At 45.6% G+C, this 12,898-nt stretch overlaps 1 protein-coding gene and 1 long non-coding RNA gene across 2 annotated transcripts; one reads left to right on the top strand and one right to left on the bottom strand.

The window, feature by feature from the left end:
- Nucleotides 1-996: 996 nt before the first annotated feature.
- Nucleotides 997-2,259, bottom strand: LOC132207113 (histone H1-like). The gene has a single exon (XM_059642287.1). The coding sequence runs from the start codon at nucleotides 2,257-2,259 to the stop codon at nucleotides 1,621-1,623; it is 639 nt and encodes a 212-aa protein (XP_059498270.1). The 3' UTR covers nucleotides 997-1,620.
- Nucleotides 2,260-6,299: 4,040 nt separating this feature from the next.
- On the top strand, nucleotides 6,300-12,689 carry LOC132206915 (uncharacterized). The gene is made up of 3 exons (XR_009443216.1): nucleotides 6,300-6,532; nucleotides 6,776-6,856; nucleotides 12,133-12,689. It is a non-coding gene; the product is annotated as an uncharacterized LOC132206915 (long non-coding RNA).
- The last annotated feature ends 209 nt before the right edge of the window (nucleotides 12,690-12,898 follow it).

Genomic DNA, 12,898 nt, shown 5'->3' on the forward strand with positions numbered 1-12,898 from the left:
TCTGATTCCATTCTTACATCGAGCTGCTCCTTGTCTGAGGAATTTTTTTTCAAATATGTAATTCGATAGCAACGGAGTGAGATTCAGAAACTGAGCAATAATTGCACAGCTCCATCTGAGGTGCGACCTGAAGATGCTACACTGTTGACACAGCTCATGTTACCAGATCCCAACACACTGTTGAAAAGAACAGCAGCTGCTGTTTCAAATGTGTTTCCCCCCCCCCCCCGAGACGTATAATCTGTTAACTCCAATCTGCGTCCTTTATAGGAAGCCCCACAACTGGCAACTAACAGCGTGAAACAGCAGCCAAACAATGAATTTCCATCAGTGTTCAGAAGACTAAAAGCTACAAGACTGATCCCCAGCAGCAGCTTCTTGCCGCTGTGTCTCCCTCCGCAGGCCCACACACAGCCCGAGAAAGGCCTCTCTCTCCCCGCCCCCAGGCCGCTCACTCCAAGTTCCGGGACCAGTTCCTGCTCCGCTCCGCCTCTTACCAACAGCCCCCGGTTCTCCCTGAACTGAGCCGCCCTCTGTGTCCCAGACTCACATCTCGATGCGCTGCTGGAAGGAGCCTGCTGTTCCCTCGCTTCCCTGGGCGCTGGTCTCTCCATTGCGGCCTGTTTCAAACAAACCTCTTCCACTCACTGAGTCAACACTCCTCAATGCCAGCGCTGGGGGACGGTCTCACGCATGCGCTCCTTTCATCGGCTGCCGGCGTCTTGGTGGTTTGGGAGTAAGGAACGCGCATGCGCTGCTAACACATTTTGTTTCAAACCGAGCTTGCCCACAGCGCGGACAGGACACGGGATCATTGCCTGATCTGTCTGCAACAGGCAGGAGGGAAGCGCGGGGTTTGATACAGCCCAGGCAAACTGATCAACCGGCCGTGTAACCGTGGTTAATCAATCTTATCAAACACGCCGAATTAAACATCTTCAAAGCGATTAATTGCAAAATCCCTTTTCTTTTCGGGACATGTTTATTTCGCCCAGATTGTAAGCATTCCGAACACAATTTGTAATTACTGCCTGAAATGTCTTTCGCAGGTAAATGGGAGGAATACACCGTTAAAACATCGCCAGTGGTCCTAAAATTAAACAAATTAACATTCCTGGAAGGGTTAATGAGATGCATATACTGCATTATGTAACATTTGTGTCTGGACAGAATTACAAGTCGCGGCATGAAATAGCCAGATGCAGTTTCAGTGACCATCCCCATGTGATACCATCCCCATTCTCAGTCTCCGCTCTCGGAAATGTGATATTTAAGTTACTCGAATCAATTCAAGTTTATGCTGTGTCTGCACTCGGAACCGGGACAGGGATCATTTGAGAGATAGACGGAATTACAGATGCTGGACAATCTGAAATAACAAGGTGTATAGTCGGATGGACAGAGCAAGCCGAGCAGCACCAGAGAAGCAGGAAGAAGGATCTGGGCCCGAAACGTCAGCTTTCCTGCTCCTCTGATGCTGCTTGGCCTGTTATGGTCATCCAGCTCTGCACCATGTTATTTCAGGGATCATTCGATCCAGGCTCAGCTCTTTCCTAAGAGATGTGGGCGGCTCTGAGAAGAGCCTTTGGGTTCAGTTTGTTACATGTTACACCGACTGCTTCATTTCTTTGCTGCTTTCTTGGTCACTTTCGCTTTGGGCTTGGCCTTCGGTTTCCTCGATTTCGGGGCCGGCTTTGCGGCCTTGGGGCTCTTGGTCTTTATCACCTTCTTCACGGGAGTCTTTTTCTTCGGCGCTGCTTTCTTCGCCGCTTTCTTTGGCGTTGCTGCCTTCTTGCCGCCCGCTTTCTTGCCTGTTGCTTTCTTGGCTGGGGATTTCTTCGCTGCCACCTTCCTGGCCGTTGTTTTCTTCACCGCTGCTTTCTTGGCGGCTGCTGCTGGTCTCGCCTTCTTTCCCACTTTTGCCTTGACTGGATTCTTTGCGAGTTTGAAGGAGCCGGAGACGCCCTGGCCCTTCACCAGAACCAGGGAGCCTTTCGCCAGGCACCTCTTGGCAGCCATCCTGATCTGTGCATTTTGCTTCTCCACATTGACCCCGCTTCTCTGCAGCGCCTTCTTTATAGCGACCAGAGACGTCCCCTTCCGATCGCTGTTCTCCCCGACAATCTTCACAATCCGCTCGCCCAACCCGGGACCGGCTGGTTTCTTCCTGGGAGCCGCCGCCTTCTTCTTCTTGGGAGGCTTGGGTTTGGTGCTGGCGGAGGCTGGAGGAGCCGTTTCGGCGGCTGCACTGTCGCTCATGTCGGGAACTCTGCGCTGAATCTCTCTCTGTCAGACTGAACTGGGTCAGCAATGAAGCTGCTGGTGGCGGCACTGAGCAACTTAAAGGCAGCGAGCGGACGGCGCGGAGACAACCTGCCCTCAGCTCCCTGCTCCTGCTGCCTGTCTGTGTTTCTCTCTCGGCAGAAACTCTGCAATTCCTCTGCAATTCCGCATCTCCAGAGAGCCAGGCTCGATCGTTCCTGACCCTGACACGGGAAGGTTTGCGGCTGAAAGGTTTTCACTCGAATTGACGGCTCCGTTGTCGATTTTACCGCATTTTGCTGCTGCACTGATCGCGCTGTCTGAGCTGAGCGCTGGCATTATCATCATTTTTAGACTGAAATCTTGAAATCAACAAATATATTGCCTTGAATTCTATCTTTGAGGTTTAGTGGAGGAGCAGGGGGATGACTTGAAATGAAAATCTTTTTGATTTGCACAAGAGAGACGTGGAAATATCATGATATGAGCGGACACACAAGCACATTTACGTGTGACTATCCCGCCCGCCCTTTTCCTACAGTCTCTCTGACTCAATATTCACATCCATACAGTCACAGGGCAGAAATATCTCTAAATGTACCTGTGGGAGGATGTACTTTCTCCCCCTTTCAGCCTGTGCTCCGGTACCCAGGGAATTAGTTGTAGTTTTTCTCCTCAGTAATTGTGAAACTCTCCGAGGTCTGTGCGCCGGAGATTCGTTCTGCTGCATATTCAGCTGCAAGAGCCACTCATCTGGTTTGAAGTCACATTGATCACCGAGATCAGTTTTTTTTTCAATTGCAGTGACAATACTCAACATCGTTTCTGGGAATCACACTCATAGAAACGTAAAGAATAGCAACTGGGCAAATAACACCCATCAGCCCTTCAAACCTCTCCTCCCACTCACCATGAAAATGGCAGATCATCCAACTCAATGGCTTGTCTCTGTTTTTTTTCCCCCACAGAGTCATACAGTGAGGATACAGACCGTTCAGTCCAATCAGTAGAGGCCGAGTATAATACCAAATTGAATTCGTTCCATCTCCCTGTCCCTGACCTATTTCTTTTCAAAACTGTCGTGTTTATGCACTTCTCCAAATGTCGTTTTAATGTCATTATAGTCACGTCGACCATTTCGACAGGTAGTTTATTCCACATCGTTCCGTGTTCTATGTTTAAAAAACGCCCCTCGTGTCTTTTTTAAAATCTCTCGCCTGTAACATTAAAATGACTGCCCTGATTTTCTATTCCCTCCATCCCACGCAAAGTTCAACGACCATTAACTTTGTCTCACTCCATCAGTATATTACAAACTGTGAGAAGGTGACTTCTCAACATCCTACTCTCCAGTGAAAAAAAGCCCCAGCCTATCCATGAAAACACGGTGTGGAACTGAATGAACACAGCAGGTCAAGCAGCATCTTCGTGACAGGAAAGCTGACATTCTGGATCTTGACCCCTATACATCCTTTCTATTTGACTCGAGCCTTACATACTCTGCAAATACCAGTGAATCTCTTCTCAAATTTCAAAAACGGTGTTAAATAGCCCTCTAAAATGACAGTTTTGTAGAGTGTAAAAAGACCACCATCCATACTCACGAATATATCCATTTAAAAGGGCTTGGGCAGTTGATGTGGAGGAACACCACCTTGATACTAGGCACGTTTCCCATCCAATCACGCACAATCCTAATTTGGAAATACGTCCCCTTGCCTTCACTGTCTCTGAATCAAGACCCTGGAACTACCTGTGAACTGCAATGTAGGCAGCACATGGACGAGAACTATTTTAGAAGGTGGCTCAGCACCAACTTCTCAATGGGGGCAACTAGGGACGCGCAATCAATGCTGGACAAAGGCAGAGACGTCCTCTTCCCAGGAATGCGCAAACAAGAAAAAACAGGTGGGTCATTCGTCGCGGGAACCCATTCATCACAAGTTTTCTGCCTGCAGCATACTGAGAATAAAGTCAGTCATCAATTCCAAACTGGTATTTGCATCGGGCCCAGGGATATTAGTACACACCTCTGGTCCGGGTGTGGCTTTAGCACGGCCCACCTGACCCAGAAATAGGGAAACTACCTCTGCGCTGCAAGACACCCCACAGCACTTACATTCTGCCTTCGTAATAATGTCACATTTATTCCATCGCTCTGTGTTACCTTGACAGAGTCAATATGGGACGAAGGCCAGCAGAATTAAATATCTAAGTTAACATGAGATCAGACGTGATTTTATTGAATAGTATAGAATATTTAATGGGCCGAACGGCTGCCAGCTTCTCCGCTTCCCGACCAGATTGTGAGAAAGCCGGGGGGAGGCAGATATTAACATGACCCGGGAATGAGCTCCATTGGAGCTTCACAAAGTTTGAAACATTTCATGCCATTTCCCCCACAGCCTCCATTCGCTTTGCTTAAACTGGGAGGAAAGGGAATTGGGGAAGTAACCAATTGATGTTAGTTGAACACAGCAGGCCAAGCAGCATCTCAGGAGCACAAAAGCTGACGTTTCGGGCCTAGACCCTTCATCAGAGAGGGGGATGGGGGGAGGGAACTGGAATAAATAGGGAGAGAGGGGGAGGCGGACCCCTTATTTGCTGGAAGGAACAATTGCTATCCATCAATTTGTGAGGCATTGAAGGGATTCTTCTGTGCTGTCTCACAATGTCCGCGGAAGATTGGCATAAACATTTCCCTCTTCACCTTGACCTGGTTCCTCATCCCCTCGCATATCTGTGTGCCTCAGGGTGGTGTATGTGATTCAGGATGGTTGCTGGTCTGCTTGCTCAGCCTGAAAATAGGACAATACAGAAACATAGTAAATGAGGAGCAGGAGCAAAATCGGTGGCCTCATGGACAGTGAAGGTGGTTATCTCAGAGTACATTGGGAACTTGATCAACTGGGCCAATGGGCCGAGGACTGGCAGGTAGAGTTTAATTTAGACAAATATAGAGGTGTTGCATTTTTGCTGAGGCAAACCAGGGCAGGTTAATGGTAGGGCCGTGGGGAGTGTTGTCAAACAGAGGGATCGAAGGGTGCAGGCACACAGTTCCATAAAGTGGAGTCACAGGCGGACAGCAAGTTTGGAACAGTTGCCTTCATCAGTTCCAACACTGAGTGTAGGAGTTGAGATGTTATGATGTGGCTGTCCAAGACATTTTGCCCCTAAGAACTCGATGCTGCTACTTGAACAACATTCACTACTCTGATCCCAACCACTTTCTGTGGCAGAGAATCCCATTGGCTCCCCACCCTCTTGGTGAAGACATTTCTCCCCACCCTCAGCCCTTCCCCATCTCCTTTAGACTGTGACCCCCTGAGGGTGTAGGTGGGGAGGTAGGGAGGGGATAGGTCAGTCCAGGGAAGACGGACAGGTCAAGGAGGTGGGATGAGGTTAGTAGGTAGCTGGGGGTGCGGCTTGGGGTGGGAGGAAGGGATGGGTGAGAGGAAGAACCGGTTAGGGAGGCAGAGACAGGTTGGACTGGTTTTGGGATGCAGTGGGTGGGGGGGAAGAGCTGGGCTGGTTGTGTGGTGCAGTGGGGGGAGGGGATGATCTGGGCTGGTTTAGGGATGCAGTGGGGGAAGGGGAGATTTTGAAACTGGTGAAGTCCACATTGATACCATATGGCTGCAGGGTTCCCAGGCGGAATATGAGTTGCTGTTCCTGCAACCTTCGGGTGGCATCATTGTGGCAGTGCAGGAGGCCCATGATGGACATGTCATCTAAAGAATGGGAGGGGGAGTGGAAATGGTTTGCGACTGGGAGGTGCAGTTGTTTGTTACGAACTGAGCGGAGGTGTTCTGCAAAGCGGTCCCCAAGCCTCCGCTTGGTTTCCCCAATGTAGAGGAAGCCGCACCGGGGAGAACCGTGGGCTGTTGGTAAGAGGCGGAGCGGAGCAGGAACTGGTCCCGGAACTTGGAGTGAGCGGCTTGGGGGCGGGGAGAGAGAGGCCTTTCTCGGGCTGTGTGTGGGCCTGCGGAGGGAGACACAGCGGCAAGAAGCTGCTGCTGGGGGTCAGTCTTGTAGCTTTTAGTCTTCTAAACACTGATGGAAATTCATTGTTTGGCTGCTGTTTCACGCTGTTAGTTGCGAGTTTGCATTGAACCGTGAATAAAACAAAGCAGTGTGTGCAAACGGGCTCATCCCGCGAAGGAGAAACATAGCAGTCACCGGATTAAGAGTTTCCAGCAAAATATTTGAAATCGTGCCTGTTGTGCTTCCCTTCAATAGTTCGTGTATTGGGAGCTGGATATTGAACCGTGTAAGCATTCCATTCGTGGATCTGGTTCGTTTTTGTATCTTAGTAAATTGTTTTAGAATTTCGCTAAAAGAAAGAGGAGGAACCCGGGTTAGTTGTGTAACCGGACCCTTTTCTGTTCGACTCGTTGGCTTTAAAACAAGGAATTATCATGAGTATTCACGAAATTTTCTATTGATGAGCTTTGATATTTTGAAACTCGGTGGATGTCGATTTACGGGAGAATTCTCTTTTGCCTTTCTCCAGGCAATTATCTGATGTGCCAAGACAATGTCACATTTCCGTGGTGCAACACCAAGTGTGACTAGCTGCTCCTACTAACAGCAGGTATGTTCCCACTGTCAGAGCGGAGACTGTCCTTTCCACAGTCGCGGTTTAAGTAACTCGCATTGAACGCAATTTCCAGAAAGAAACAATTAAACCAGCGATCAAATGCCACCAACAAAATACAAATGTAACCTTTTTTTTCCTCTTCTCAATATAATCTAACCCAGTTCCAGTAAAGGTCATTTTTGACAGCCCATTGTCATTCACAGCATTTGAAGAGAAGAGATTGAATTTATGTCACAAATATACTCTCAATAACTACATTGAATTCACATTAAGTGAGGGTATTTTGATAGTTATAATCCAGGTATACAACCTGATCACAAGGTTTAGAGCTGGATGAATACAACAGGCCAAGCAGCATCATAGGAGCAGGAAAGCTGATGTTTCTGATGAAAATTTTAGGCCCAAAATGTCAGCTTTCCTGCCCCTGAGATGCTGCTTGGCCTGCTGTCTTCATCCAGCTCCACACCTTGTTATCTCGGATTCTCCAGCATCTGCAGTTCCATTTAAGTCTGATACAAACAGATCAAGTTGTTACAATGACCATATATGGAGTAGGTATTGAGTACAAATATAGAAGGAAACTTGTGATGTTTATCAGTGACTGAGGACAGAAATAGTAAACAAAAACAGAATTTTCTGGAAAAGCTCAGCAGGCCTGGCAGCATGCGTGAAGAGAAATCAGAAATAATGTTTCGGATCCAGTGACCTTTGCGCAGAACTGAGGAAGTGTTTGAAAAGTTAACCATGATTTCTCTTCACGTGCTGCCAGACCTGCTTTGCGTTTCCTGCAAATTCCATGTTTGTCTCTGACTTGCAGCACCTGAAGTTTTTTGAGTTTTTATTTAGGACTAAAATTATCTTTTGATGAATGATGTCTCATACAAAGACACAGAAATTAAATAATGTGAATTGCAAATGCACTTTCTCTGCCAAAGCCTGACAAGTAGAGAATGCAGCATGGTCTGTCAGATACAGAATAAAATTCTCCAAATAAATAAATGAAAAAAAACTCAATATCCCAGTACACAAAGTGAAACTAAGTATCTCAGTAAAACTGGAAACAACCTACACTGACTCACAGGGCCAGCTTTTTTAAAAGAAAAATAAGCTTGTCTGTCCATTTCTACATGATATCTTTACACTGACGCACTATCCAACACTTGGATTCATGAAAATGCCTCAGAAATACAGACCAAGTAAATGTCAGAAGCAGGCCATTCAGCCCATTGTGCTTGCTCTAGAACATTTGTACTCTTCAACTGTTTCCACAAATTGTTGGGAATATGATCTGCTCTCCACCTGCTTACCCCCTCAGACTGACAGAAAGCTCATAAACTGCAAATGGAAATGGGATTAAGGCTCACTCTCTACACACTCATAACTATTCTCTCAGATTGAAGCACAGTCACAGAATATCACTGGTGGCCAGAGAATAAAACCACTTTGATGCACAAGAGTAGAAATTGATTATTTTGGATTGAGAACTTCACTCACACAGTCACACAGCAAAAACTGGTATATTTGCAACAATTACTAAACTCACAAATGGACCTAACAGAAACGGAAAGGCATACGTTAATAGTTGCTCTTGTTCACGTTGCAGTAACTGACAAGAAGAGAATGATAATAACACACACATTCTCATTGTTCAAAACAGGAGAGGGGTTCGACAGTTAATGGGAGGGCCATGGGAAGTGTTCCCCAACAAAGACACCAAGGTGTTTGTGTGCGTAGTTCATTGAAAGTGGAGTTGCAAGTGGATAAGGTGGTGAAGCAAGTGTTTTCCTTCATTGGTCAGTGCATTGAGAATAGGAGTTGAAATGTCATGTTGTGGCTGTACAGGAAATGTTTTGGGTCCACTTTTACTGCTTAAAGTTCTGGCCAACCTGCTGTCAGAAAGAAGTTGTTGAACTGCAGAGGGCGCAGCAAATGTTTACAGAGATGTTAGCTGGACGAGATGGTGTGAACTGTTTGGAGAGGGTGAACAGGCTCGGGCTTTCTCCCCTGCAGCGTCAGAGACCGAGGGGTGACCTTGTAGAGGTTTATAAAGTCATGAGGGGCATGGATAGGGTGAATAGCCATGGTCTCTTTTTCTCGGGTGGAGGAGCCCAAACCTTAAAGGCATAGGTTTACAGTGAGAGGGTCAATGTTAAAAGAGACCTGAGGGAGATTTCTTTAGTGCAGAGTGTGGGGCATGTCTGGAACAAGCTGACAGAGGTACACCTTGTGGAGGGTACAATGATAAGTTTTAAACACCATTGGACGGGTAGACGAACAGGTCGACATGAGAGGGATATGTGCAAAATGCTGGCAAATGGGACGAGGTCAGTTTGGGATGTTAATCTATTGCAGACCAGTTGGATGAAAGGGTCTGTCCCCATTCTGTTTCACTCATGGACGCTGTGATGCTCGAACTGATTCTGTACATAAATACAGATACTGCAAGGACAGGTCAGACTCTGGGTATCCTGCAGTGAGTGTCTGGTCTCCTGCTTCCCCAAATCCTGTCCAACATCTAATGTGATCAAGTCAGGAATGTGATGGTTTAGCCCCACTTACCCGGATGAGTGCAGCTCCACAAACACACCAGAAGCAAGATACCATCCAGGAGAGAAACCTTGATTGGCTCCACATCCGCAAACGTCCATTCCCTCAAACACCAATGCTCAAGCAGCAATGTGTACCTTCCAGAAGATGCACAGCTGGAATTCACCAATGCTCCATAGACAGTGCCTTCCAAGCCCACGACCACTTCCATCTAGATACCACTGACACAGGGTGCCATCCAATACTTGCGTGTTGCTTCAGTGAGAATGTCCCATTTCTTTCATTTCTCTGTATGTTCGTTCAACATTGAATTAATATTTATGGGATAAAGGTCAAGGTGAATGAATGCTACAGTTAACGGCTCACTTGGATCAGATATTGTCATTGAACAGTGGAGCAAATTGAATGGGCCAAATTTTCAATCCACTTCTTTGATTCCCTGCAGGAGTGAAACTCCAGACCGAGGACAAAGACTCGGGGCAGGCAGAATTCAGGCTAATGGCAGTATTTCGTCAACCAGTCACCAGATCATGCGGGGAGAGGGCCACAGCCACCCCTCTTGAAGATGCAGTTACATCATTAATTTTTAGCTCAGATTGGAAAGCGATTGATGACACTCTGATTCTCACAGTGGAATACAGTATTATACATTTTGTTGCAGTGATTCAATGCAACTGGATCACTGTGCCTTTCCCCATATTCGATACAACGAATCCTTTGAAACTCCTAATTGAAGATGGGCCCTCTATTAGCCAGGCCAAGAGTCGCCACAATCTCATAATGTTTAACAGCCAATGTAATCACCAGGCCATGGGATCTTTCCATGCATCTATTAATTCGCTTTTCAAAGTTACTGGCTGTACACCTTCAGTCATGCCCCAGAATCACTTACCTATCAGGCTAGCTTGAATTCTGCTGTCAATTGTATTAATTTTGTGTCTCTATTAAATTCTGTTACTCCTCTTATTTTCCCACTGTCTGAATTATAATAAAACAGACAGTTCACTCCAACGAGGAAACCAGGCAGCATCAGAGTATCAGGAAAGTTGATGCTTCTGAAGAAGAGTCCTGACCCACAACTTAAACTTTCCTGCACCTCTGCTGCCTGTCCTGCTGTGTTCCTCCAGCTCCACATTGTGTTATCTCCAACTGCAGCATTGGCAGGGCTTACTATTGCTGAGTTGATTCTTACGACTTGCTATGAGATTCATGATATTAATTGTATTATAAAGTGAGTTTTATTTGAAGCATTTTGCTTACCGTACTCTTAGCTCTGTTGGAGCTAATGAATTGTGAGCCATTTGCTTCTTCTTGGATGCACCAGGCATTCCTTTAGTCACATAGGAAACCTTCTGGAGACTAATTAACTTTCATACCCATATCTGAATCTTCTCCCCTAATGCTTGTATATAGATTTAGAATTACATTGAAATCCATCTGAAGGATCTTTCACTGGAACCAATTTCTTAATATTGTGAATATCGCTGCAAGATGGAGTTATCTGCTGTTTTCATGATGAGCTAGGCCAGCTGTCTTTGGGATGATTGACACCCCTCGTCCTAACTAACTATATTCATCTAATGGGACAATATCCTTTCATTAAAGGGACTGAAATCAATTGCTTATCAATTTTAATGAACTTGTTTGATTCTGTAGATTTTTTTTTACAAGCCATAATCCCATTAGTTCAACTGTTTGTTTATTGCAGAATTTACTGTCCCCTTCAATTTTTGTTGCAAACCTTCAAACTGACTCCAACAAATCTTGCAGCTGTTGTTTTTGCAATGCTCCCTTTTGCCTCGGAATAACCTCTTCTCAAAAGTACCATTGTGTCTTTGTTAAATGCTGGAGCAGGCTTTTTTCATTCTGTTTAACCACATGTCAGTCATATGCAGCAGGGCTAGAGGAACAGCTTAGCTGCCAGCCATTCGGTGTCTCTTAGACTTGGGCAGCCCGAACATTGCTCATTCAATTCTGAGAGAGCTGGAGACAGGGAGTTATTAATGTGACCTGGGAAAGAGCTCTATTATTGCTCCACAAAGGGCTGATGCCTCAGCTTGAAGCATTCTCTGCCCTTTTCCCCACAGCCCCAGTTGCTTTCTTCACAGTGGGAGAGAAGGGAGTTAGGGAATGACCCATTGATGTTTGTTGTTGGGAATTATTGGGAAAAGCAGTCCATGCCATTGGTGGCCCTGCCCCAAATGCTGCTTGTTTGGCTACTGTTTCACACTGTTTATCGTCATTGTGCAAAGAATAGTGGAAACACAGGCAAGATGGTGGAAATATAAGAATCCTGTAAGGGACGCAGATTGGAGTCAACAGATTATATGTCTCGAGCAAAAACATTTGAAATAGTGTCTGTTGTGCTTCTTTACAACAGTTAGTGTGTTGGGATCTGGTAACACAAACTGTCAATATTACAGCATCCTCAGGTAGCACCTTTAGATGCAGCTGTGCAATTGTTCAGTTTCTGGACCTCGCTGAGTTAGACCTGTGTTTGAATTGATGGCTTCAAAGAAAAGGCCGAAGTCTCACGATTTGTGTGATAGTCCAATAGGCTTATTTTAAAATCTCAAGCTTTTGGAGCTCTGCTGCATTGTCAGGTGAAGTTGAAGAAAAGAAACATCCTAATAATTATCAACTGAATATACGTTAATCTGTTTGAGATTGTCAAACCTGGCTGATGCTGATTTACAGAATGTTTCTCTTCTGTTTTCATCCAGGCAAATACATGAAGGACCAAGACAAAGTATCATTTCCTTGGTGCAAAGCCAAGTGTGAGCAGCTGCTTCTCACAAACAGCAGGTATGTTACAGCTGTCAGAATGGATCATTTCCACAGGCAAAGAGCAGTTTGAGTCAGAGACACAGTGAACTCAATTTCCAGAGAAATGCATTCAAAAAAACAGTCAAATACAAGCAACAAAATACAAGTAGTTTGTTTTCTCTCTTCCCAATGCACACCTCCTCGGTTGCTATAATTTTCTTCATTCATAGCCGACTGACATTTACAACATTTTTGAAAAGTCACAGACTGAATCTTCATCTGATTCGGACACCGAGGAACTGCAGTAAATCTGCATTTAGTAAGCATGTTTTTCAAATTACTGTCAAGGTGAAGAAATAGTTCATGCAGTTACACAGTTACTTCGCACAGTGTGAGTACAGATATGGAAGAAAACATTCACATTATCAGTAACTGAGCAGGACTCTGTCTATGTTTTGACAAATTGATGTCCCAGGCATAGAGAGAAGAATTAAATAATGTGACTTCCAAATGTGTGACATAAAATAGTTACTGAGAGCACATAACATAAACTGCACATGCGCGCGCGCACACACGCACCGACTTACTGAGTGATTTACGATGTATTCCAAATACATACATGCACCGTTCCAACACACATTCCTCAACATCTAATAGCCATGAAGACCATGTACACTTCAAGCCTCAGCACATGTAACACTAAAAATGATTTCTACTCTCAGA

This window comes from Stegostoma tigrinum, chromosome 44 (assembly GCF_030684315.1).
Source record: "Stegostoma tigrinum isolate sSteTig4 chromosome 44, sSteTig4.hap1, whole genome shotgun sequence".
NCBI classification, from domain to species: domain Eukaryota; kingdom Metazoa; phylum Chordata; class Chondrichthyes; order Orectolobiformes; family Stegostomatidae; genus Stegostoma; species Stegostoma tigrinum.

What these genes read in the sequence shown, in the direction of transcription:
- LOC132207113 (XM_059642287.1), bottom strand. Translation starts at nt 2,259, where the DNA reads ATGAGCGACAGTGCAGCCGCCGAAACGGCTCCTCCAGCCTCCGCCAGC.